Here is a 27,513-nt window from a genome sequence, read left to right as displayed (position 1 = left end):
GTACTAGTCCTTCAACACTGCAAATGAAAGCAATACAGAATGGCTTCATTCGCATTAAGGCTGGTCCCACAGAGTTTTTCAGAAAACATGTTTTTGTTCTCGGATTTACATACGTCCATTTACTCAATCAAGACCTGAAAAGTGGTTGAGCTCATTTAGGCCCAACTGTCACCATCGTCGTAGTGAGGAGACCCAAAGCGCAGCGTGGTGTGAATACATTCTTTTAATGTAGATGAAAGAACACGACGAATACTAAACAAACTAACAAAATAATAAGACGAACGTGACCGCTATTAATACTGTGTGCAAACATGCATCAGAGACAACGACAAACACCTGCCACTGATTGAGAACCATATCAGGCCAAAACACATAGAAACAGACTAACTAGACATGCAACATAGAATGCCCACTCATATCACACCCTGACGAAACAAACAACTCAAATAATGGTCAGAGTGTGACACCAACATAATTATATGGAATTGGAGAGAAAAAAACATTTATATACATTTTTGTCTGTGTATAGAGTTTGTTTGGCTCCATAATGTCCGTTTTTTATTTTTTTTAAATAAGTGGTTAGAGTTATTTTGTATCTTCAATGTGAGTCTGAAGCCCAGAGTGTGAGTCTGAATGGTGCATATGTGGGTTACTCGGTCATCTGTTTGCTTGATCACTGGTTTGTTGCGCTGCATTTCCCCCCTCGACGTCCTGATACTGGAGTAACGGGACCTGGTCGTTCTCCGAGGCTGTGTCATAATCGTCTGAAAGACACATCAGAGTGCATAGCCTAATATTGATTTTTCTGCCTCAGACTACTCTTCAGAAGTGCTTTTGTGCCTGTCTTTGGGTTCTCTGATTTGGTGTGTTTTCATCCTGTGGCTCTGAGGCTTTTCTGTGTTTGTTTGGTCCTCGGAGGCCTCACTTACCTCTGCCGTCTCACTAGAAGCACCCAAAACATCTCTCGGCTTATCCGTCCTTTCCCCCTCGGACTTTCTCTTCTCTTTTGTGCCAACAGCGCGTTCCCACTGCTTCTCCCATTCCCTCTCCTCCTCTTTCTCCATATCCCTCTGCTTATTCCTCTCCTCCTCTTTCTCCATATCCCTCTGCTTATTCCTCTCCTCCTCTTTCTCCATATCCCTCTGCTTATTCCTCTCCTCCTCTTTCTCCATATCCCTCTGCTTATTCCTCTCCTCCTCTTTCTCCATATCCCTCTGCTTATTCCTCTCCTTCTCGTCTTTTGTCACAGCCCCTGTGCTGATGGTGTTGTCACCTTTCCTGCTGTTGGAGATGAGGGCGGGAGTGAGGTCTTTAACCAAGGGCTCTGGCATCACCAGTATAGGCAGCATGTCGCCTGTTATGGTACCGGAGCCGCAGTCTGGATGGCTGCTGTGGCAGCGTGGCGGCGGCGGGATCAGCGACTGTTTCCTGGTGTAGACCCCATGTCTCCCAAAGAGGCTTCCGGAACCTCCCGAGGCCTCGTAGTCTATGCTGAACCCTTCGTTCTGGTAGGAGACCTCCTCGACCAAGGGGATCATGGGCCGGCCCGAGTTCACCTGTCAATCACGGAAAGAAGGGGCAAATAGAGGGTTGCTTTGAGTTGAAATGGTTGTTTTGTGACTTACGTTCCAACTGATGCAGTGTTGTCCTTGTCCGTTCAAAATTCTCATTGGTGTTGTTCAGAATTTCAGAAGTACATTGGACAATTATGGACAAGCAGTGTTTCAAATTCAGCACATTTTGACAGTGTTTGACAATGTCTGAAAAGCAGAGGCTGCGTGACCAGATCAAACCGCCCCTCCACACCCATACACCATCCCCCAGGATGCCTCTTCCCCACAGTTAAACAACATTCTATCCATGTGTTACTTTACGCACACATTTCTGAACAGCTGAAATAAAAATCCAGCAGCTTATATATTTTGTAGGCTAATTTAAGACGACATGATTGACGTGCATCTATAGATAACGCAGTAGCACAAACATGAGCAGTGCGCAAACAATACTTTTTTGCAATATCCTTATACTAAATGTGGTGTGAAACCAAATGCATTTAGTCTACATGTCAAAATAATGTAGCCTATCCCTGTCTACACATTGCATTGGGGCAAAACTGAATTTTAACCTTAAATAACATACAACCGTTATTTCGTCTTTCAATCATCATGCAACACCAAACGATATGATAGACCACACATCATTGACATTCGCCAAAGTAGCCCGTTTCACCTCTGGCCAGCCGAACTAGCACATACGCAGAAGGTACGGTTGGTGAGAGAATCTGGTCACGCAGCCACTCCGTTTTCGAAATATTCAAAGCACAATACATTAGCATACTAAATCCATAGAGATAGATACTAGATCTATTCTATGACTGAATCTATGATATTCCCCTTACACACGGGGTTGGGTACTGACCATAAATCGTCTTCAGTCTACGATGCAAAACATAAGCAGGTCAGTATTTCACCTCATCACCAAACTCAAAATAATTACATATGCAATACTATTACATACAGTGGGCTCCAAAAGTATTTGGACAGTGATAGTTTCTATTGTTTTGGCTCTGTGCTACCATGATTACGGATAATCCTGACTGAATCATGAGTAATGATGAGTGAGCAAGGTACAGAGGCATAAATATCACACCCACCAAAAAAATGCTAACCTCCCCTGTTATTGTATTAGCATGTCTTGGGGGTATGATATTTGTGCGTATTAACTTTCTCACCCATCATTATTCACGATTCATTCAGGATAATCCATAATAATCATGGTAGCATCCACATTTAATGTTTAGAAACATTAATTTATCATTTTCAATAAAAGTGACTATTGGGCACAAAAAAAAAATCTAAAACACAACCAAAACAAAGTCACTCTGAGGAACTGTACCGTCTGTGCTAGTTCTGTAATCATTGTGTCCTATGAATATGGGACCACTTCACTTTAATACTCATAAGTGAATTTGTCCCAATAGTTTGGTCCCCTAAAATGGTGCAAAATGAAAGCTGACAGTCTACAATTTAACCTCCTAATGTCATTTGAAATCCAAAGTGCTGGAGTACAGAGCCAAAACAACAAAAATGTCACTGTCCCAATACTTTTGGAGCTGTACATGTAACTATTATGTTACATGTGTTACTTTTACATATCACCAATGTGTAACATTTACATACAAAAAAACAAAGCAGAACCGCAACACAGGTGCCATACTTTCATTTGCATAATTATGCAATGGAAGTGCATCACATGTACGCATCTAACATTACACCATCTCACTGTCACAACCACATCACTCTAGTGCCTACGTCAAAAGCAATGCATGCATAAAAACTCACCATATGGAAACACCTTAAACTCTACATAAACAACATTAGTGAAAAGAGACGTCAGGAGCGTAGAGGGAGAGAGTGAGGAGGAGGGGAAGGAAGGAAGGAAATACGGTCTGATATGTTGTTTTAACTTGTAGTGCGGACCACTGGTTTAGGAGTCAGAGCTCAAAGGTTGTGGTTGATATGGCGTTACATACATGTTTAATATGTTTAATATATATATATATATATATATATATATATATATATGACCACTCTGTAATTTAGATTAGATAGTAGGTAGGTTTCCATCCAATTGGCGACAGATTTTCATACGAATATTCTAAAACCCGCATAAAGAAAATATGTGCATTTTCCCCACCAGTGTTGTTTCCACCAAATTGACTTTTTGCGGATAAAAATCCGATATAATTTTGTCACTAAAACGGTTGCGTTAAATAGCAAATGTGCCCACTGCGGTATTTGCACGTGCACTCTAGCAAACAGCTCGCAGATACAGTGCAGGTAGGCTGGTCTACATGATGAGATTATTATGGATGTTTTTATAAGTCAAATGGCAGTCAAGCATCGATCATCATGTCACCAGAATCAGACCCTTGATATTTATTGGAAAGGAGCATCAAGATCACCATGCACTTTCACCACCCTGTGAAGTTCATCATTTATTTCATCAGTAGCCTAATAAACCCCCGCCCGAGTCATGGTGGGAGGATCGCGTGACTCCAAGTTTACTTGAATATGATGGTTATTATATCAATATTTGCGCGTAAAGGCGTTTCCACCGCCATTTTTATATAATATATGCCATTTAGCAGACGCTTTTATCCAAAGCGACTTACAGTCAAGTGTGCATACATTCTACGTATGGGTGGTCCCGGGGATCGAACCCACTACCCTGGCGTTACAAGCGCCATGCTCTACCAACTGAGCTACAGTTGGTAATTAATTTTACTGACACAACAAAATCCCACTTTATCTAGCGTGTTTTGTCGAAAGTTGGAAAGTTTGGAAACACATTTTCTGTTTACTTCAGGCCTGTCGTGACATTTCTTATCTGACATGTACTTTACTTGCATAAAAAGGTTGGATGGAAACCTGCTTAATGACACATTTAGTTTAGGCCCATGAAACCTGCTTAATGACACATTTAGTTTAGGCCCATGAAACCTGCTTAATGACACATTTAGTTTAGGCCCATGAAACCTGCTTAATGACACATTTAGTTTAGGCCCATGAAACCTGCTTAATGACACATTTAGTTTAGGCCCATGAAACCTGCTTAATGACACATTTAGTTTAGGCCCATGAAACCTGCTTAATGACACATTTAGTTTAGGCCCATGAAACCTGCTTAATGACACATTTAGTTTAGGCCCATGAAACCTGCTTAATGACACATTTAGTTTAGGCCCATGAAACCTGCTTAATGACACATTTAGTTTAGGCCCATGAAACCTGCTTAATGACACATTTAGTTTAGGCCCATGAAACCTGCTTAATGACACATTTAGTTTAGGCCCATGAAACCTGCTTAATGACACATTTAGTTTAGGCCCATGAAACCTGCTTAATGACACATTTAGTTTAGGCCCATGAAACCTGCTTAATGACACATTTAGTTTAGGCCCATGAAACCTGCTTAATGACACATTTAGTTTAGGCCCATGAAACCTGCTTAATGACACATTTAGTTTAGGCCCATGAAACCTGCTTAATGACACATTTAGTTTAGGCCCATGAAACCTGCTTAATGACACATTTAGTTTAGGCCCATGAAACCTGCTTAATGACACATTTAGTTTAGGCCCATGAAACCTGCTTAATGACACATTTAGTTTAGGCCCATGAAACCTGCTTAATGACACATTTAGTTTAGGCCCATGAAACCTGCTTAATGACACATTTAGTTTAGGCCCATGAAACCTGCTTAATGACACATTTAGTTTAGGCCCATATAAGCATACTATCCTTAGTTGCTTGATTGTGTTCGATTGTAATAGTCAGTGGGTTTACATGTTTTTGCATGTTTATACTGTATGTATCCTTGCCATTCCTTATCATTCATTAATTCAGTCGCCACTGGCCAGAAAATGGTCATTCAATATACATTTTTCACTTGTGTGCGTGCTTTACTTGCCCCTGTGTGTGTGTGTATACAGTAGTGTGCGTGTTATGTGTGCATGGAGCAGCCCTTACCACTTTGAGGTGTTTCCCCAGGGCGACAGCCCCTCGTCCGGCTGGTTTTTGTCTCTGTCTCCTCCTCCTCCTCTTGGCCCATCGGATCAGCAGGAACAGGGTGGTCACTAACAGCAGCAGCATCCCACCCATGATACCGCCAGCTATCCTCACATCCATGTCTCTGAAAGGTGACCAAGGGACTATGGAGGGATAGGAGAGGCGGGTTAGCTTATGAAGTCCAGCAGCTCACACAACTGGTCCATTTTCACTTCTCAACGGCTCATGCTCATAGCCCTGCAGAGTCTTACTCATTCATCCAGATGTTGTGCCTGAAGCCCAGTTGAAGAGAACGTTTGTCTGTTTTGTAAGCAGTCTCTGTCTACAGTTCTTTGAATGAGGAGAAAATACATTCTGGGAAGTTCGAACAGCCAGTTGCCTGGTTTAACTCATCACATTGTGTCCATGTTGTCAGGAGTAGCGTGATTGACAGTGCATAGAAGGGGAGAGAGGGGCGTGTCCATGTTGTCAGGAGTAGCATGATTGACAGTGTATGGAAGGGGAGAGAGGGGAGTGAACTGAGAGAAACCTAAGTGGATCTTCCAGCAAGACAATAACTTCAACCACATGTAGCCGATGTGAAATGGCTAGCTAGTTAGCGGTGGTGGGCGCTAGTGGCGTTTCAATCAGTGACGTCACTTGCTCTGAGACCTTGAAGTAGTGGACATGTACTTTACTTGCATAAAAAGGTTGGATGGAAACCTGCTTAATGACACAATTAGCTTAGATTAGGCCGTATAAGCATACTATCCTTGGTTGCTTGATTGTGTTCGATTGTAATAGTCAGTGGGTTTACATGTTTTTGCATGTTTATACTGTATGTATCCTTGCCATTCCTTATCATTCATTAATTCAGTCGCCACTGGCCAGAAAATGGTCATTCAATATACATTTTTCACTTGTGTGCGTGCTTTACTTGCCCCTGTGTGTGTGTATATAGTAGTGTGTGTGTTAAGCCTCGGCTTTTGTGGAGCGATGGGTAACGATGCTTCGAGGGTGACTGTTGACGTGTGCAGAGCGTCCCTGCTTCGCGCCCAGGTCGGGGCGAGGGGACGGACGTAAAGTCTATACTGTTACACACACATTAAAATCGACAAAGAAATGGTTTATCGGCCACAAAATCAACATTTTGCGATGGCCATCTTAGTCTCCGGATTTAAAAAGCACATTGGAAACCTGTGGTTTGAATTGAAGAGGGCCGTCCATAAACGCATACCAAGAATATAAAGGATCTGGAATGATTCTGTATGGAGAAATGGTCTAAGATCCCTCCCAATGTGTTCTCCAACTCATAAAACAATTTAGTAAAAGGCTCAGTTCCGTTATCCTCACAAGGTTAGGTATTGAAAACAGGGTGTCAATCATTTTGAGCCCTACCTTAAAAAATATATATTCTATTACTTAGAATATATATATTAAACAAAATATATATTCTCTGAGCAATTTTCTTAGTATTGTAATGAAACAGCAGGGATCATGTCTCGAATCCTCGACCTTGGAGACCGAGGTCTGGGGCGCTGGCGCTTATAAACCCAGGGTCGTTACACTATCAAATCATTTTTACAAAAAGTTGGGAGCATGCAAATATAATGTAGCTCTGTTTTTCAATGATATATTTTATACAGTCATTTTTGCTCATCTTTGACATCAAAGGGTGTCAGTCATTTCGGACGCTTTAAAGAAATCAGACGGTGGGGAAAGAACAAGTACGCCCGTCATTTGCGCACATTCCAAGAATCTGATTTTACAAAGTGGATGGATTGTCAAATCCATCATGATTTTTGTTTTCTAATAGGCCCACAATGTGGTTACTAAAACCCGATGTAGATACAGTATGGCTGTTTTCGCTGCATAATATTTAGAAATAGTCAATTTAGGGGTTAGAGAAGAGTTCTGTTAACTGCTGTTTGTAACATAGCTAACGTTAGCCATATAGAAATTGGTGGTGCTACTTGAAGCTGTGTTTAAGTGTAGGTTGGTGACAATGACATGAACATGTGTTGGAGTTGACATCCATACAAGCATTACACTCTGATTTTACCACAAAATAGGGTAAAATGCCATAGCCTAAATGTAGGCTAATTTTGATGGGGGGGTAATGAGGAGATTCTGAATTTTTCCCCCTTGGGGTACGTGTGAGTGGCGTTGCCATGGCATTTCCATTGTTTTGGTCGAGTTCACTTTATTTCCTGCATCTATAGGCTACACTGTAAGAAAATGGAATTGTTCTTTGTTGACTTTCAGAAAGCATAGTGGATTAACCAGTGTTGTTCTGCTCCCTATTGTAAGGATTTAGGATTAATGCATTTTAAACCCTCTACCATATTAGTTAAGATTGAATTGTTTGAACAACAGCTGCTTTGTCTTTGTCTGTCTGTGTGTGTGTGTGTGTGTGTGTGTGTGTGTGTGTGTGTGTGTGTGTGTGTGTGTGTGTGTGTGACAAAAACTGAGTAACATGGTGTGACTTGCATGTTGCAAAGCGGTGTACTGTTTGCTACATTTGCCTTGCCTGTCTGTGTGTGTGACAATATTGAGCACATGGTGTGACTTGCTGCATGTTACAAAGTTGTGGTTAATCAGGTACAGAGAGGGGAGGCTCATCACAAGGTTTAACTGAGATGGGAAAATACTGGACAACACAATAGCAGGAACTGACCAACTGTTACAACTAGGGTGTGATACCAGAACAGTGAGAATCTATACATCGACAGAGGGTGAACTCCAAGAAGCGCCAAGAGGCGGGGACTAGTCTGAGCGCCTGCGATAGGCTGAGCAAGTCTAAAACCATGCTCAGCCTCTACTGTGATAGACATAGTTCCAACCCGTCTGTTGGCCTATCACAGTATAAGAACAGCTGTTTACGTACAACCTGTCAGTTCTCTGTTTGCCCTGCGAGGTGGGACAGAGAGCCCGTATATACGAAAAATGCATTTACCATTTATTGCTTGAATTTAATTAAAGATAATTAACGACAGATTCTGACTTTTATTCTTCCTGATACCGGATTCGAAAGACGCAGCCTCTAACACTCTGTTGTGTGTGTGCACAGTACTGTCATTTTGACTTTCACTAACCGTCAAGCGCTGATACTGTGTGTGTGTGTGTGATCTCTCTTTGCACGTGGGTTTCCTGTACCCCCCCCCCCCATTCATCAGTAATGCTCAGTACTTACTTGGCTGGCTTCTTTGTAGCAGTTCTATGTCGACTGAGGCTTTAGCAACTTCACCCGATTCCTCATCCATAGCGACCACCTATAGGATAAATAATGATATTACAGAGAACTGTACTGCCCTACCAAACTGCTCATTTGGTCTAAAATGAGTTTATGCAGTTACTGATAACATGACCCCCATTTTCTCCAAAACACAACACCATACAGGCAGGATACTTGTCCACATGATTAAGCATGTATTTAATGTAGCAAAAATAACATTGAGTTACTGTGAAACCAACGTAAATAAAAGCAATATTTCTCAGTTCCACACTATGAGCAGTTACTGCCTTTTAGCTTGATAGGGCAGTGTAGATTCGGAGCCAAAAAAAATGATTCTGTGTATTTCTAACCCTAAGTGAAGCTAATTTTAATGTGAGTTACCTACAGTTGTATTACTACTGGACCACTTATTGGCCTAACCTAGCTATACAATTAGCCAGGAATGACTAGTAAAACCAACTGTCCCTGTTTAACAAACTCATCTGGGTTTTTACACTGAAACAAATATATAAATGCAACATTTAAAGTGTTGGTCCCGTGTTTCATGTGCTGAAATAAAAGATCCCAGAAATGTTCCATACCCACAAAGTTTATTTCTCTCAAATGTTGTGCACAAATTTGTTTATATCCCTCTTAGTGAGCATTTCTCCTTTGCCATCCACAGGACAGGTCTGGCATATCAAGAAGCTGATTAAACAGCACGATTAATACACAGGTGCACTTTGTGCAGGGCAATAAAAGGCCACTCTAAAATGTGCAGTTTTGTAACACAATGCCACCGATGTTTTGAGGGAGTGTGAATTGGCATGCTGACTGCAGGGAAGTCCACCAAAGCGGTTGCCAGATAATTGAATGTTCATTTCTTGAGTACAAGCCCTCTTCGTCCTCGTTTTTAGAGAATTTGTGTATGGTGTTGTGTGGGTGAGTGGTGTGCTGATGGCAACGTTGTGAACAGAGTGCCCTATGGTGGCAGTTGGGTTATGGCATGGGAAGGCATAAACTATGGACAACGAACACAATTACATTTTATTGGTGGCAATTTGAATGCAAAGAGATCATGACAAAATCCTGAGGCCCATTGTCGTGCCATTCATCTGCCGGTATCACCTCATGTTTCAGTATGTTAATGCTCGGCCACATGTTGTAGGGATCTGTACACAATTCCTGGAAGCTGAACATGTCCCAGTTCGTCCGAGGCCTGCAAACTCACCAGACATGTCACCCGTTGAGCATGTTTGGAATGCTCTGGATCCACGTGTACGACAGTGTGTATCGTACACAAAGAAGCTACAAAGAAGCCAGCCAATTCCTGCCAATATCCAGCAACTTTGGCATAGCCATTGAAGAGTGGGACAACATTCCACAGGCCCCAATCAACAGCCTGATCATCTTTATGCAAAGGAGATGTGTCACACTGCATGAGGCAAATGGTGGTAACACCAGATACTGACAGGTTTTCTGATCCATTTTTAAAGGTATCTGTGGCCAACAGATGCATAGCTGTATTCCCAGTCATGTGAAGTCAATAGATTAGGCCCTAATGTATTTATTTCAATTGACTGATTTCATCATATGAATTGTAACTTAATAAACGTAGAAATTGTGTCATGTTGCCGTTTTTATATTTTTTGTTCAGTATATATTTGACTGATTATGACCTTACCTCTAGGATGAGCCTGTCAAAGGATCGTAGGCGGTCGGTCTTAGCGATGATAACCCCTTCCTCTGTGATGTGGTAAAGTCCAGTGGTGGCTCGTGTGGGCTGGAGAGAATAATGCATTTTTGGATTCACCCCCTGCAAATGGAGGGAAGGTGAAGCAAGACAGGATGTACCAAGATGGGATGGAAAAAAAACATTTGTTTATTATCCTTTTAAACAAACTAAATTTAGTCAGACACACACATTATCCCATCGCTTACATCTACAAAGTCCTGGTCTATGGCTTGGATGAAAAGCACCTCGTTCCCATAGGTGGAGACTAGCGTGGCAGGGCTGGAGCTCTCGATGATGAAGCCCTTGTACGTGGTTCTGTTAAAGAGGGGAGGGAACCGGTTCTCTGCTAGCACCCGGACCAGCGCTGTCGCCACACTGTACTTCTTTGGGTCATTCAGCTGAGATGCCTGTAGATGATTTGATGGTGTTTTCAATGTCAAACAGTCCAGGGAGATCCTTTTTCAGATCTATTCGGTTAACAAATTAGATTTTAAAAGGCTCTTAGTATTGGACTTAACTTTGTCTTTTGTGGCTTTTTGATAAGGCATGCTATTGATACTAGTGCTTTTATCAGATTTTCTTACCATGATGCGCAGTCGGAATATAGGTGTCATATGTCTGTTTTCCACGCGTTTTGTCATTGTGATCTCTGCTGTTTGGTTGTCAATCTCAAACCTGTTTTTGTCAGCACCTGAGGCACATGTGTTACAGGTAAATACACGGGATGCCACACAGAATGACCATATACATTTGAAGTCGGACATTTACATACACTTAGGTAGGAGTCATTAAACTCATTTTTCAACCATCCACAATTTTTTTGTTAGCAAACTATAGTTTTGGCAAGTCGGTTAGGACATCTAATTTGTGCATGACACAAGAATTCTTCCAACAATTTGTTCACAGGCAGATTATTTAACTTTACAATTCACTGTATCACAATTCCAGTGGGTTAGAAGTTTACATACACTAAGTTGACTGTGCATTTAAACAGCTTGACAAATTTCCAGAAAATGTCATGGCTTTAGAAGCTTCTGATAAGCTAATTGACATCATTTGAGTCAATTGGAGGTGTACCTGTGGATGTATTTCAAGGCCTACCTTCAAACTCATTGCCTCTTTGCTTGACATCATGGGAAAATCAAAAGAAATCAGCCAAGACCATGCAGCCATCATAATGACCATTGTTGTGTTTGGAGGAAAAAGGGTGAGTCTTGCAAGCCGAAGAACACCATCCCAACCGTGATGCACGGGGGGTTATATATTGAAGCAACATCTCAAGACATCAGTCAGGAAGTTAAAGCTTGGTCGCAAATGAGTCTTTCAAATTGACAATGACCCCAAGCATACTTCCAAAGTTGTGGCCTAATGGCTTGACGACAACAAAGTCAAGGTATTGGAGTGGCCATCACAAAGCCCTGACCTCAATCCTATAGAAATTTAGTGGGCAGAACTGAAAAAGCGTGTGTGAGCGAGGAGGCCTACAAACCAAAATAAAGTGGTGATCCTAACTGACCTAAGACAGGGAATTTTTACTTGGATTAAATGTCAGGAATTGTGAAAAACTGAGTTTAAATGTATTTGGCTAAGGTGTATGTAAACCTCTGTCAAGTGTAAGGCTGCAATGCAATCCTTTCAAAATAGAAATATTAGAGCAGTCTACTGGCCTCTCAATAGGCCTTGAAATTGCCTATTGGCAATGGATTAAGCAGACACTATTGGGTAGGCCCACACCTGAGAGAATGGAGTAGAGCAAAGGCGTATCAAGGCTTCTGTCTCCGTCTTCGGCATGAATTGGACCAGGAGAGAAATTCAGTAACATGTCCTGAAACCAGAGAATTACTGCATCTTAGAATCCACATGGATTGTGTCATGTTTTGTCTTGTTCCCTATCTTTTCCCCTGATTAGAGTCCCTATTTCTCCCCTTGTTTTCCGTTTCTGCCCTGTCGGATCCTTGTATATTGTTCACCGTGCTGTGTCTTTGTATCGCCCTGTCGTGTCGTGTTTCCCTCAGATGCTGCGTGGTGAGCAGGTGTCTGAGTCTGCTACGGTCAAGTGCCTTCCCGAGGCAACCTGCAGTTTATGATCGAGTCTCCAGTCTGTTCTCGTCATTACGAGTGGAATTGTTCTTTATGCTTTCTTTACCGCTCCGAATTGTCTAGGAGTATTGAATATTTACTTTACTGGATTAAAGACTCTGTTTTCGCCAAGTCGCTTTTGGGTCCTCATTCACCTGCATAACAGAAGGATCCGACCAAAGAATGGACCCAGCGACTACAGACGCTCGTAACACTGCCGTCGAGATCCAAGGAGCCATGCTCGGCAGACACGAGCAGGAATTGTCTGCTGCTCGCCATGCCGTGGAGAACCTGGCCGCTCAGGTTTCCGACCTCTCTGGACAGTTCCAGAGTCTTCGTCTCGTGCCACCTGTTACTTCCTGGTCTGCCGAGCCTCCGGAACCTAGGGTTAATAACCCACCTTGCTACTCCGGGCAGCCCACGGAGTGCCGCTCCTTTCTCACCCAGTGTGATATTGTGTTCTCTCTCCAACCCAACACATACTCTAGAGAGAGAGCTCGGGTTGCTTACGTCATTTCACTCCTTACTGGCCGGGCTCGAGAGTGGGGCACAGCTATCTGGGAGGCAAGAGCTGATTGCTCTAACAATTACCAGAACTTTAAAGAGGAGATGATTCAGGTTTTTGACCGTTCAGTTTTTGGTAGGGAGGCTTCTAGGGCCCTGGCTTCACTATGCCAAGGTGATCGATCCATAACGGATTACTCTATTGAGTTTCGCACTCTTGCTGCCTCTAGTGACTGGAACGAGCCGGCGCTGCTCGCTCGTTTTCTGGAGGGACTCCACGCAGTGGTTAAAGATGAGATTCTCTCCCGGGAGGTTCCTTCCAGTGTGGACTCTTTGATTGCTCTCGCCATCCGCATAGAACAACGGGTAGATCTTCGTCACCAGGCTCGTGGAAGAGAGCTCGCGTCAACGGTGTTTCCCTGCTCCGCATCGCAACCATCTCCCTCCTCTGGCTCAGAGACTGAGCCCATGCAGCTGGGAGGTATTCGCATCTCGACTAAAGAGAGGGAACGGAGGATCACCAACCGCCTGTGCCTCTATTGCGGACTTGCTGGACATTTTGTCAATTCATGTCCAGTAAAAGCCAGAGCTCATCAGTAAGCGGAGGGCTACTGGTGAGCGCTACTACTCAGGTCTCTCCATCTAGATCCTGTACTACTTTGTCGGTCCATCTACGCTGGACCGGTTCGGGTGCTACTTGCAGTGCCTTGATAGACTCTGGGGCTGAGGGTTGTTTCATGGACGAAGCATGGGCTCGGAAACATGACATTCCTTTCAGAGAGTTAGACAAGCCTACGCCCATGTTCGCCTTAGATGGTAGTCATCTTCCCAGTATCAGATTTGAGACACTACCTTTAACCCTCACAGTATCTGGTAACCACAGTGAGACTATTTCTTTTTTGATTTTTCGTTCACCTTTTACACCTGTTGTTTTGGGTCATCCCTGGCTAGTATGTCATAATCCTTCTATTAATTGGTCTAGTAATTCTATCCTATCCTGGAACGTTTCTTGTCATGTGAAGTGTTTAATGTCTGCCATCCCTCCCGTTTCTTCTGTCCCCACTTCTCAGGAGGAACCTGGCGATTTGACAGGAGTGCCGGAGGAATATCATGATCTGCGCACGGTCTTCAGTCGGTCCCGAGCCAACTCCCTTCCTCCTCACCGGTCATATGATTGTAGTATTGATCTCCTTCTGGGGACCACTCCTCCTCGAGGTAGACTATACTCTCTGTCGGCTCCCGAACGTAAGGCTCTCGAGGATTATTTGTCTGTGTCTCTTGACGCCGGTACCATAGTGCCTTCTTCCTCTCCGGCCGGGGCGGGTTTTTTTTGTTAAGAAAAGGACGGTACTCTGCGCCCCTGCGTGGATTATCAAGGGCTGAATGACATAACGGTTAAGAATCGTTATCCGCTTCCCCTTATGTCATCAGCCTTCGAGATTCTGCAGGGAGCCAGGTGCTTTACTAAGTTGGACCTTCGTAACGCTTACCATCTCGTGCGCATCAGAGAGGGGACGAGTGGAAAACGGCGTTTAACACTCCGTTAGGGCATTTTGAGTACCGGGTTCTGCCGTTTGGTCTCGCCAATGCTCCAGCTGTTTTTCAGGCATTAGTTAATGATGTTCTGAGAGACATGCTGAACATCTTTGTTTTTGTCTACCTTGACGATATCCTGATTTTTTCACCGTCACTCGAGATTCATGTTCAGCACGTTCGACGTGTTCTCCAGCGCCTTTTAGAGAATTGTCTCTACGTGAAGGCTGAGAAGTGCTCTTTTCATGTCTCCTCCGTTACTTTTCTCGGTTCCGTTATTTCCGCTGAAGGCATTCAGATGGATTCCGCTAAGGTCCAAGCTGTCAGTGATTGGCCCGTTCCAAGGTCACGTGTCGAGTTGCAGCGCTTTCTAGGTTTCGCTAATTTCTATCGGCGTTTCATTCGTAATTTCGGTCAAGTTGCTGCCCCTCTCACAGCTCTTACTTCTGTCAAGACGTGTTTTAAGTGGTCCGGTTCCGCCCAGGGAGCTTTTGATCTTCTAAAAGAACGTTTTACGTCCGCTCCTATCCTCGTTACTCCTGACGTCACTAGACAATTCATTGTCGAGGTTGACGCTTCAGAGGTAGGCGTGGGAGCCATTCTATCCCAGCGCTTCCAGTCTGACGATAAGGTTCATCCTTGCGCTTATTTTTCTCATCGCCTGTCGCCATCTGAACGCAACTATGATGTGGGTAACCGCGAACTGCTCGCCATCCGCTTAGCCCTAGGCGAATGGCGACAGTGGTTGGAGGGGGCGACCGTTCCTTTTGTCGTTTGGACAGACCATAAGAACCTTGAGTACATCCGTTCTGCCAAACGACTTAATGCTCGTCAAGCTCGTTGGGGGTTGTTTTTCGCTCGTTTCGAGTTTGTGATTTCTTACCGTCCGGGTAGCAAGAACACCAAGCCTGATGCCTTATCCCGTCTTTTTAGTTCTTCTGTGGCTTCTACTGATCCCGAGGGGATTCTTCCTTATGGGCGTGTTGTCGGGTTGACAGTCTGGGAATTGAAAGACAGGTTAAGCAAGCACTCACGCACACTGCGTCGCCGCGCGCTTGTCCTAGTAACCTTCTTTTCGTTCCTGTTTCCACTCGTCTGGCTGTTCTTCAGTGGGCTCACTGTGCCAAGTTAGCTGGTCATCCCGGTGTTCGAGGCACTCTTGCTTCTATTCGCCAGCGCTTTTGGTGGCCGACTCAGGAGCGTGACACGCGCCGTTTCGTGGCTGCTTGTTCGGACTGTGCGCAGACTAAGTCAGGTAACTCTCCTCCTGCCGGTCGTCTCAGACCGCTCCCCATTCCTTCTCGACCATGGTCTCACATCGCCCTAGACTTCATTACCGGTCTGCCTTTGTCTGCGGGGAAGACTGTGATTCTTACGGTTGTCGATAGGTTCTCTAAGGCGGCACATTTCATTCCCCTCGCTAAACTTCCTTCCGCTAAGGAGACGGCACAAATCATCATCGAGAATGTGTTCAGAATTCATGGCCTCCCGTTAGACGCCGTTTCAGACAGAGGTCCGCAATTCACGTCACAGTTTTGGAGGGAGTTCTGTCGTTTGATTGGTGCGTCCGTCAGTCTCTCTTCCGGGTTTCATCCCCAGTCTAACGGTCAAGCAGAGAGGGCCAATCAGACGATTGGTCGCATACTACGCAGCCTTTCTTTCAGAAACCCTGCGTCTTGGGCAGAACAGCTCCCCTGGGCAGAATACGCTCACAACTCGCTTCCTTCGTCTGCTACCGGGTTATCTCCGTTTCAGAGTAGTCTGGGTTACCAGCCTCCTCTGTTCTCATCCCAGCTTGCCGAGTCCAGCGTTCCCTCCGCTCAAGCGTTTGTCCAACGTTGTGAGCGCACCTGGAGGAGGGTGAGGTCTGCACTTTGCCGTTACAGGGCACAGACTGTGAGAGCCGCCAATAAACGTAGGATTAAGAGTCCTAGGTATTGTTGCGGCCAGAGAGTGTGGCTTTCCACTCGCAACCTTCCTCTTACGACAGCTTCTCGTAAGTTGACTCCGCGGTTCATTGGTCCGTTCCGTGTCTCCCAGGTCGTCAATCCTGTCGCTGTGCGACTGCTTCTTCCGCGACATCTTCGTCGCGTCCATCCTGTCTTCCATGTCTCCTGTGTCAAGCCCTTTCTTCGCACCCCGTTCGTCTTCCCTCCCCCCTCCCGTCCTTGTCGAGAGCGCACCTATTTACAAGGTACGTAGGATCATGGACATGCGTTCTCGGGGACGGGGTCACCAATACTTAGTGGATTGGGAGGGTTACGGTCCTGAGGAGAGGAGTTGGGTTCCGTCTCGGGAAGTGCTGGACCGTTCACTGATTGATGATTTCCTCCGTTGCCGCCAGGATTCCTCCTCGAGTGCGCCAGGAGGCGCTCGGTGAGTGGGGGGGTACTGTCATGTTTTGTCTTATATTGTCTTGTCATTTTGCTTTTCCTTCTGTTCGTTTTCCCCCTGCTGGTCTTTTTAGGTTCGTTCCCCTTTTTCTCTCTTCCTCTCTCTCTCTCTTCTCTCTATCGTTCCGTTCCTGCTCCCAGCTGTTCCTATTCCCCTAATCAATCATTTAGTCTTCCCACACCTGTTCCCTATCTTTTCCCCTGATTAGAGTCCCTATTTCTCCCCTTGTTTTCCGTTTCTGCCCTGTCGGATCCTTGTATATTGTTCACCGTGCTGTGTCTTTGTATCGCCCTGTCGTGTCGTGTTTCCCTCAGATGCTGCGTGGTGAGCAGGTGTCTGAGTCTGCTACGGTCAAGTGCCTTCCCGAGGCAACCTGCAGTTTATGATCGAGTCTCCAGTCTGTTCTCGTCATTACGAGTGGAATTGTTCTTTATGCTTTCTTTACCGCTCCGAATTGTCTAGGAGTATTGAATATTTACTTTACTGGATTAAAGACTCTGTTTTCGCCAAGTCGCTTTTGGGTCCTCATTCACCTGCATAACAGATTGTTTAATCAATCAATTGTTAAATCTTGACTCCTGCCAGTTCGCCCTCGCAAAAGAGATTTATAACTTCAAGTGTCTTTCCTGGTTAATATATTAAGGTTTATTGAAAAAAAGAATCAATATTGCATGCAATATGCAAATCCATATAATTTGAATTCTACAATGAATGTACTAAGCAGTAGTCATCACCTGGTCCTTTTCTGTGATGTTGACCACGTAGATGGGGTTGGTGCAGACAACCGTGTGGTCGTGGTCCTGGGAGATGGGTGTGCACGGTAGGAACTGAGGGTAATGGTCGTCCCCGTCCTCCACGTTCACAATCAGTGAGGCGGAAGTGTTGTACCACTCCTTGGTGTTGGTTTCCTGGAGACAGAAATGTATTTTATCTAAGCTTCAGTAATGATACCCAATATAATGGAAAACTCTTCAACCTAGCAAGACAGAGCAAACCCTTACTGGAAAAACATGATTTCACGTGAAAATCACAACTGTCACAGCCTAATCTGTTCACCTGTCTTGTGCTTGTCTCCAACCCCCACCAGGTGTCTTCTATTTTTTTTTTCAATTATCCCCTGTGTATTTACACCTGTTTTCTGTTTATCTGTTGCCAGTTTGTCTTGTTTTGACAGGTCTTATCAGCGTGTTGCACGTTTCTCCCGTTCTCAAGTTTTTCTTTTATAGGTCTTCCCGGTTCTGCCTGTCCTGACCCTGAGCCTGCCTGAATCTGCCTTGGATTATGAACCTCTGCCTGCCCTCGACCTGCCCTTTGCCTACCCCTTTGTTATAATAAATATTCCGAGAATCAAGCTGAGTCATGTTGCACACAGCACTTTTAACATGGTGTTTTCAATTTACATATTTGACACACTTTGACAAACATTGCTGCATTGTGGATGTTTATTTATACAGTAATTATCATTCAACATGTCCTTCTCTTGGATTTTTACTCACAACCCCCTTGGTTCACAGCATTCTTCCTGCTACGTCACAATATTTGCGTCAGTAACCGATTTAGACCGAATTGCTACACATTGGACTTCAAATTAAATCCCAACCTTGTTAAAAATACAGCCAAGAAAAGCGATTATATTTATCTTAGTGATTCAGGAGTAACGTAAAAACAGAATAATATACCCCCACCAACATTGGACAACTATACAGAAGACCCTCAAATTGCTAGAATAAGTAAATTAAATCAAATATGTGAGAATAGTCAGAATAACTGAAGTTTTTCTAAAACACATTTTCACATGTTGAATTGTCAATCTTTGTAAGAACTTGTGACAATCAAGAGCTGCGCTGTTAAAACCTCTTCAGGATCTGACCCTTTTTTTCAATTTTCACCAAAAATGACATACCCAAATCTAACTGCCTGTAGCTCAGGACCTGAAGTAAGGATATGCATATTATTGATACCATTTGAAAGGAAACACTTTGAAGTTTGTGTAAATGTGAACTTAATGTAGGATAATATAACACATTAGATCTGGTAAAAGATAATACAATTTTTTTTAACCATCTTTGAAATGCAAGAGAACAGCCATAATGTATTATTACAGCACAGGTGCAACTTATTTTGGCCACTAGATGGTAGCAGTGTATGTACAGCAAAACATGCAGGGGACCATGACTGCTTAAATGTAATTAATGTAAATGATGTCTTTCAAAGTAAAATGTTCTAAATTACATTTCACACCTGGGTTTTCATATGTGCCCATAATGTTTCATCTCCATGTTGTCACATTTATTTCACATTAATTTCACATGAGATCATGTTCTTCCATGTGCTCACATGTTGTCACGTAGTTTTATGTCATGTTGCTTCACATGTTGTACATATTAACTTCACATTAAATCACATTTGATCACACGAGTTCACTGGAAATTCATGTGGATTTTGGTCAGGAGAGCGGTATTCAGCCCAGCCACGTCCTTCCTCAGCATTTGAGATTTTAGGTGAGAGAATGATGCTGCCTGCAAGATGCATTGTAACTATTTATGATCTGTTTCTCGGCACAAAGTGTTTGACGATGGCTTTACTCATAAATAGTTGAGTAGATTATAATGCTATTACACGGCTAGTCAGGCAGTGGCATAGTAATAGATGACATATCTTCAGATTATAATTATATGACTAGGCAGGGCGGGGCACAGTAATAGCCTCTGGCTTTCGTAATTATTGGCCTCTGGCCTCAATGTGTTCTGGTTGATTAATGAAAAAGGGGATTAGTAGCAGACATGAGTTCAAATGGTATGTGTTTTCTTTCAAATACGTCAGCTGTGCTTGATTGAGCATGTCTGACTCAGTGAGCCCATTGAAATAGTCCAAGAAGTTGAACCCCGTCCATCTGGGACCTCAAGACAGGCTCAATCAGAACGCTCAAAATATTTGAAAGAAAACAAATACTATTTGACTCCAGGTCTGATAAGTAGCGGGTCTTACCACAGCGTAGATGACTAGCTGCAGCTTGGTTTTGGTCTCATAGTCCAAAGGCTTGTCCAGGATTACTTTACCACTGTTGGGCAGGTCTATCCTGAAGTAGCTGGCATCAGGCTGGGATGAGAGAGAACACGGAAATGAATGTTCATTAAATTAGTGCACAGATGGTCTACTGAGCGATTGACACAGAGGTGTAATCAGCAAGGTTAGGAGATATAGGAGCATTTTAAAATATAATTCATTTGAGTAGATGTTGGGTTGTCGCTATAAGTGGATATATTGGGTCATTGTTTGAAATGAACAGGAACGTGACAACCGGATTCAGCACTGTGGTGAGTTCAAACTCATGGTACCATACCGAGGCTCTGTCGATGATGTAGGCGACGGTGTCTCCATCAGCATCGATGGCCTTGACAGTGAAGACGACAGAGTTGACTGCAGTGAGCTGAGGATGGATGAAATACAGAAGACCTGTCATTATGCATGTGAAACACAAGATTATCTATATTATCAAAGGGTGATGTATCTTTACCTCACTTATGTAACGCGGTTGTATAGTCTTCTCAAGGAACCTTGGTTTGTTATCGTTTTCGTTCAGGATCTCAACCATGACCCTGTATTCACTCTAGAGGAAGAAAACAGTAGTTTCAGAACTTCCGTTTAGACATTTCCTCAACTTTTGAGGCAGTTCACATTCTAATTCCCCAGGTTGTGAATAACATGCTGTAGGCCTGGTTGAGATGGCTTACTTGTATGATGTCGTCTTCATAACATGTTAATGCTGCCATCAAAACAGATCCGTGGCGCTTGGAGAGAAAAAGCTATTCATTATGGTTAAGTATGAACCGTCAAAGATATGAATGTGTCCTATTCAATCAAACCTGGTTTTCTGGCATAAGACTTAAAACAAGAGGACAGAAACAGCGTGATGCCTTATTACCTCTCGATCCAGGACTCTTAAAATGGATGAGTTGAGCCTGATGGTTCTCCCTTCTAGGTAGAACCAATTGGCGTTCTCTCCTGTGAGGCACAAGCGGATGCTATTGACTCCTGTAGGGTCCCCGACGATGCTGAGGTTCGCAATGAACTCTCCTACGGGTCGGTTCTCGCTCACCGTCGCAAAGATGTCTGACCCACCCAGGCAGAGGCTGGCTGTCAATCAACAGACACAGATTTGGGGTCAATGGCTTTCAATTTCAACGACAATTTCAATGACATTTCAATGACTTATGCACATGTGCGTTTCAGCCATAAGTAGCATTACAGTTTTGGTTTAAGCGGTTCAGTATTAAAACCATGTTGAGGCGGCTGAAGAAGCGAGACTGCTATTCCCCACAGTGAGGGTTTGATTGAACTCTGGCCTACCTTTGATGACATGGTAAGACATGTTTATTGCCAGCTGGCAGAGGAACAGCCCCCATGGGTTCAGCATCTTCCTCTGGCCTCCTGAGCCTCCAGTCTCTCAGCCACAACTGCAACCCACAGAAACCAGCAGCAACACAAAATGGCAGTGTTACATTTGGTCCCTCTTTGGTCACTCTAATCTAGCAGACAGGATGTTTCGGTTACTGTACTACCAACTGACTTTTGTCTTCCCTAAGTACCCCTGAAGTACCCCGTTGTGCATTTTACCAGTAGGACTAGGGTCTCATGAGTCTTCTCAAGTACCCCCTGTGGATAGGCCAAGTACCCCCAGGGGTCCGATTCCCCCTTGTTGGGAACCACTGCTACTAACTATTTGGTCCCTCTTTGGTCACTCCTAACAGCATTCTGCCAAGGCAGTTAAGGTAACCTGCCCGGTAACATGACTTTCACTGCAGCCTCTCTCGTTAAACCCCACCTCAGTGTCCACTAAGTGCCCTCGGTGCCTGAAAGCTTTTTTGGGCTCCTCATATAATTCACTTTTAAATCCTATATAGTTTCCTTTCTCTGACGTTTATTAGGCCTATGTATTATACCAAAACAAGGCAATTTGTGTCATTTACCATAATTCATTATGACTAATGTTGAGTAATGAACCACTCCCTTCGGTAAATCCTTTCATGATTGTTTTGTTTTATGTTGTTGATCACATTAAACGACTGTGGTTTGATTAGCCCGTGGCCAGTGCTAGTCAATTGTTAGCCTGGGTACCAGTCTGTTTAGCTATTCCACTCCTTGCCATGCTAAACATGTTTGGAGTTGACAAGAGAGCATAAAGTGGAAAACCACACTACAGGCTGATCCAACTTTGATGTAATGTCCTTAAAACAAGTCAAAATGAGGTTCAGTAGTGTGTGGCCTCCACGTGCCTGTATGACCTCTCTACAACGCCTGGGCATGCTCCTGATGAGATGGCGGATGGTCTCTTGAGGGATCTCCTCCCAGACCTGGACTAAAGCATCCGCCAACTCCTGGAAAGTCTGTGGTGCAGCGTGGCCTTGGTGGATGGAGCGAGACATGATGTCCCAGATGTGCTCAATTGGATTCAGGTCTGGGGAACGGGCGGGCCAGTCCATAGCATCAATGCCTTCCTCTTGCAGGAACTGCTGACACACTCCAGCCACATGAGGTCTAGCATTGTCTTGCATTAGGAGGAACCCAGGGCCAACCGCACCAGCATATGGTCTCACAAGGGGTCTGAGGATCTCATCTCGGTACCTAATGGCAGTCAGGCTACCTCTGGCGAGCACATGGAGGGTTGTGCGCCCCCCCCCCCAAAGAAATGCCACCCCACACCATGACTGACCCACCGCCAAACCGGTCATGCTGGAGGATGTTGCAGGCAGCAGAACGTTCTCCACGGCGTCTCCAGACTGTCACGTCTGTCACATGTGCTCAGTGTGAACCAGCTTTCATCTGTGAAGAGCACAGGGCGCCAGTGGCGAATTTGTCAATCTTGGTGTTCACTGGCAAATGAAAAATGTCCTGCACTGTGTTGGGCTGTAAGCACAACCCCCACCTGTGGACGTCAGGCCCTCATACCACCCTCATGGAGTCTGTTTCTGACCGTTTGAGCAGACACATGCACATTTGTGGCCTGCTGCAGGTCATTTTGCAGGGCTCTGGCAGTGCTCCTCCTGCTCCTCCTTGCACAAAGGTGGAGGTAGCGGTCCTGCTGCTGGGTTGTTGCCCTCCTACGGCCTCCTCCACATCTCCTGATGTACTGGCCTGTCTCCTGGTAGCGCCTCCATGCTCTGGACACTACGCTGACAGACACAGCAAACCTTCTTGCCACAGCTCGCATTGATGTGCCATCCTGGATGAGCTGCACTACCTGAGCCACTTGTGTGGGTTGTAGACTCCGTCTCATGCGACCACTAGAGTGAAAGCAACGCCAGCATTCAAAAGTGACCAAAACATCAGCCAGGAAGTATAGGAACTTAGAAGTGGTCACCACCTGCAGTACCACTCCTTTATCGAGGGTGTCTTGCTAATTGCCTATAATTTCCACCTGTTGTCTATTCTATTTGCACAACAGCATGTGCAATTTATTCTCAATCAGTGTTGCTTCCTAAGTGGACAGTTTGATTTCACAGAAGTGTGATTGACATTGTGTTGTTTAAGTGTTCCCTTTATTTTTTTGAGCAGTGTATTTGACTGTTTACTGTTTAAATGACTGTGTTTACATGCCACCTGTGGCTTGAGTGTACACATGCACACGCTGCTCAGTGTAGTTATAAGGTTCCGTGTGAGAATTAGTCTGTCTGACTCGCGTGTTTGGAAGGTCTCGTCTGACCTCCCTGACCTAACAGCACAAGAGGATCATGAGGTGAAGTACAGGTACCTCACGCTGGTCGCCCAAAGTTTCCTTTACTTATACTATGCTTGCTTAGTAACAGAGATACAAAATGTACAGTTTTTTTCTCTCACTTTTTCAGTTGAAATTTCATGGAAGACCATGGTTACTTGGTGTTCAGTACAAATAGTTTGGTTTAGTAAAAATAGTACCTTATGAGGAATGTGATAACTTTTACAGACGTAGCATTTAAGATTATAACTGCTGATTTGATGCGCTTAAAATATAATTGTCTTGTGCCAAATTGGAATAACGATGGCACCATGGATATGTTGGACAAAATATTAAGAATGTTGAGTTGCTTCCCAGAGTTAAGTTGGCTGGATGTCCTTTGGGTGGTGGAACGTTCTTGATACACACGGGAAATTGTTGAGCATGAAAAACCCAGCAGCATTGCAGTTCTTGACACAAACCGGTGTGCCTGGCACCTACTACCATACCCTGTTCAAAGGCACTTAAATATTTTCTTTCTTGCCAATTGACCCTTCCCGAATGGCACACATACACAATCCATGACTCAATTGTCTCAAGGCATAAATAGTATTCTTTAACCTGTCTCCTCCCCTTCATCTACACTGATTTGAAGTGGATTTAGCAAGTGACATCAATAAGGGATCCTAGCTTTCAACCGGTCCCTGTCTGAGTCTGTAATACCAACATGTTTCAAGCAGACCACCACAGTTCCTGTGCCCAAGAACACTAAGGTATCCTGCCTAAATGACTACCGACCCATAGCACTCACGTCTGTAGCCATGAAATGCTTTGAAAAGCTGGTCATGGCTCACATCAACACCATTATCTCAGAAACCCTAGACCCACTCTAATTTGCATACCGCACAAAAAGATCCACAGATGATGCAATCTCTTGCACTCCACACTGCCCTTTCAAACCTGGACAAAAGGAACACCAATGTGAGAATGCTATTCATTGACCAGAGCTCAGCGTTCAACACCATAGTCCCCTCAAATCTCATCACTAAGCTAAGGACCCTGGGACTAAACACCTCTGCAGCTGGATCCTGGACTTCCTGACGGGCTGCCCCCAGGTGGTAAGGGTAGGTAACAACACATCCGCAACGCTGATCCTCAACACGGGGGACCCTCAGGGGTGCGTGCTCAGTCCCCTCCTGTACTCCCTGTTCATTCATGACTGCACGCCCAGGCACGACTCCAAAAACCATCATTAAGTTTGCTGATGACATAACAGTGGTAGGCCTGATCACCGACAACCATGAGACAGCCTATAGGGAGGAGATCAGAGACCTGACCGTGTGGTGCAAGGACAACAACCTCTCCCTCAACGTGATCAAGACAAAGGAGATGATTGTGGACCACAGGAAGAGGAGGACCGAGCATGCCCCCATTCTCGTCGACGGGGCTGCAGTGGAGCAGGTTGAGAGCTTCAAGTTCCTTGGTGTCCACATCACCAACAAACTAACATGGTCCAAGCACACCAAGACAGTCGTGAAGAGGGCACGACAAAACCTATTCCCCCTCAGGAGACTGAAGATATTTGTCATGGATCCTCAGATCCTCAAAAGGATTTACAGCTGCACCATCGAGAGCATCCTGGCGGGTTGCATCACTGCCTGGTATGGCAACTGCTCAGCCTCCGACTGCAAGGCACTACAGAAGGTAGTGCGTATGGCCCAGTACATCACAGGGGCCAAGCTTCCAGCCATCCAGGACCTCTATACCAGGCGGTGTCAGAGGAAGGCCCTAAAAATTGCCAAAGACTCCAGCCACCCTAGTCATAGACTGTTCTGTCTGCTACCTCATGGCAAACGGTACCGGAGCGCCAAGTCTAGGTCCAAGAGGCTTCTAAACAGCTTCTACCCCCAAGCCATAAGACCCCTGAACAGCTAATTGAATGGATACCCAGACTATTTGCATTGCCCCCCCCCTCTACACACCACTGCTGCTACTCTTTGTTATTATCTATGCATAGTCATGTACATATTATGTACATATTACCTCAATTACCTGGACACCAGTGCCCCAGTACATTGACTCTGTACCGGTACCCCCTGTATATACCCCACTATTGTTATTTACTTCTCCTCTAATTATGTTATTTTTATCTCTTACTTTTTTTGAAGGTATTTTCTTAAAACTGCATTGTTGGTTAAGGGCTTTTAAGTAAGCATTTCACTGCTGTATAATAAATAATACAATTGGATTTGATTCACCTGGTAAGTCTAGGTCATGGAAAGAGCAGGGTTTTAATGTTTTGTACACTCCATGCATAATATTGATTGGGTTCATGGCTCTCCCCCAGAAAAACAAATCAAAACCACTAATTTAGTGTGGCTTGTAAACAGTTTTTTTCAGCTACAAGGAAAACAACATTTTAACGTTCTTAGAACAGTTATTTTTAGTCTTGCACATTAGAACATCTATTAAAAAGAGTAGAGACTGACTAAACAGCTGGTAAGGCTGTGGATAATGCAGTGTGTGTCTACTGGTTATTAGAAGTGGAGTCAGTCTGTCTCTGGATTAATACCGTCTTTAATTCGATTGAAATACCTTCACAACAGGAAGTAGGTCTTTGTCACACGGGCAGATAACAGGGGATTAAATATTGAATCTAGTTCCATATCCTATCCAGCCCGATTTGACACACTTGCCCCTGCCAGATGCAGATGTAAGTGTGTGTTTGTGTTTCCCCCTTATGTGTTTGTGTCACCCACATGTCTCCCATGTGTGTGTGTGTGTGTGTGTGTGTGTGTATGTGTGTGTGACTGGGTCAGTCTGGTTCACTATAATGAGCCTCACCCGGCCTGCTTTTGTCTGTTGCTGGGAATTGAGGTTCTAGTTGAATAGGCCTGCGTTGCCCAGTTTGTTTCTTTCGGAAAAGCTATCTGAACTCCTCCCTTGCCCTGCGCGTATCACAATTAACTAAACTCATTCAAGTGCTTTTGATAATAACTGAACAAAGCAATTACTGAGCCATTAGGCCTCGCTTCGAGCATTCCCTAAACTTAACGCTATCCTTAACCCTATGCTTAACACTATCCCTAACCCTTTCCTTAACCCCTAAACCCTAGGCCTCGCTAACGTTAGCCTTCTACTGTACCTAACGTTAGCGTTAGCCACAACAAATTGGAATTGGTAACATTGCATATTCGTAACATATCATACGAATTGTAATTCGTAGCATATCGATGAAGGACAATCTCAATTGAATACCCAGGTTGAGTCATAGCAATAACAAAATGTTAATCCATTATGATATTTTTGGTCACACACACACCAGATATTAATTCAGTTCATATTATGTTCCCTAGTCTAAGTATTGTTTGTAAGTATCACCACTTAGTAAGGAGGCAATGGAGGTCGGACCCCTTTAATGTACATGTAACTCAAGGTGATGTGATGTCACACACACACACACACACACACATTTTTTTCTACACTTACTAACTTACACTAATATGCATATAGGCTCACATCATACTCACTTTCGTCCAGTAGCTGAATGGTCGAAGCCTGAGCCGCAGCTCTCACGCTCGCGGTACCCCTCGCCTATTCTCTCTGTTCCAGCCCCTCGGTTTCCGCCACATATTTCCCCCTGTGGCAGAACTTTCTCCCAGGGTCAAACGATCAAGAGCAGTGACGACAGCACTAAACACTTCAGTCCCGCTTCTCCTACCACCACCGGTTGAGCCCTGTTTCCCCAAGCATGGGAGCGTGGCAGAGAGAGAGAGAGAGAGGGAGAGAGAGAAAGAGGGAGGTGTATGTG

At 44.4% G+C, this 27,513-nt stretch overlaps 1 protein-coding gene across 5 annotated transcripts; it reads right to left on the bottom strand.

Moving 5' to 3' along the window:
- Positions 1-205: 205 nt before the first annotated feature.
- On the bottom strand, positions 206-27,513 carry LOC123994693 (cadherin-related family member 5-like). 5 transcript variants are annotated; one of them, XM_046297600.1, is made up of 17 exons: positions 27,233-27,513; positions 21,359-21,465; positions 20,934-21,145; positions 20,743-20,814; positions 20,526-20,618; positions 20,352-20,438; positions 19,997-20,107; positions 17,743-17,916; positions 12,233-12,323; positions 11,083-11,189; positions 10,705-10,905; positions 10,448-10,579; positions 8,743-8,821; positions 5,532-5,713; positions 3,342-3,362; positions 2,419-2,435; positions 1,418-1,556 (listed from the first exon to the last, which is right to left on the bottom strand). In XM_046297600.1, exons 2-17 carry the CDS (start codon positions 21,423-21,425, stop codon positions 1,553-1,555), a joined length of 1,650 nt encoding a protein of 549 aa, XP_046153556.1. In that variant the 5' UTR covers positions 21,426-21,465; positions 27,233-27,513; the 3' UTR covers positions 1,418-1,552. The 5 variants fall into 5 exon arrangements, with proteins under 5 accessions (XP_046153553.1, XP_046153554.1, XP_046153555.1 ...); XM_046297597.1 differs by lacking the exon at positions 2,419-2,435 and having other exon boundaries at positions 206-1,556; positions 27,233-27,509; XM_046297598.1 differs by lacking the exon at positions 2,419-2,435 and having other exon boundaries at positions 206-1,556; positions 20,743-20,799; positions 27,233-27,507.

The sequence above is a fragment of the Oncorhynchus gorbuscha genome, linkage group LG14 (genome assembly GCF_021184085.1).
Source record: "Oncorhynchus gorbuscha isolate QuinsamMale2020 ecotype Even-year linkage group LG14, OgorEven_v1.0, whole genome shotgun sequence".
Classification (NCBI taxonomy): Eukaryota; Metazoa; Chordata; class Actinopteri; order Salmoniformes; family Salmonidae; genus Oncorhynchus; species Oncorhynchus gorbuscha.
This window is presented reverse-complemented; position numbering and strand designations above follow the sequence as displayed.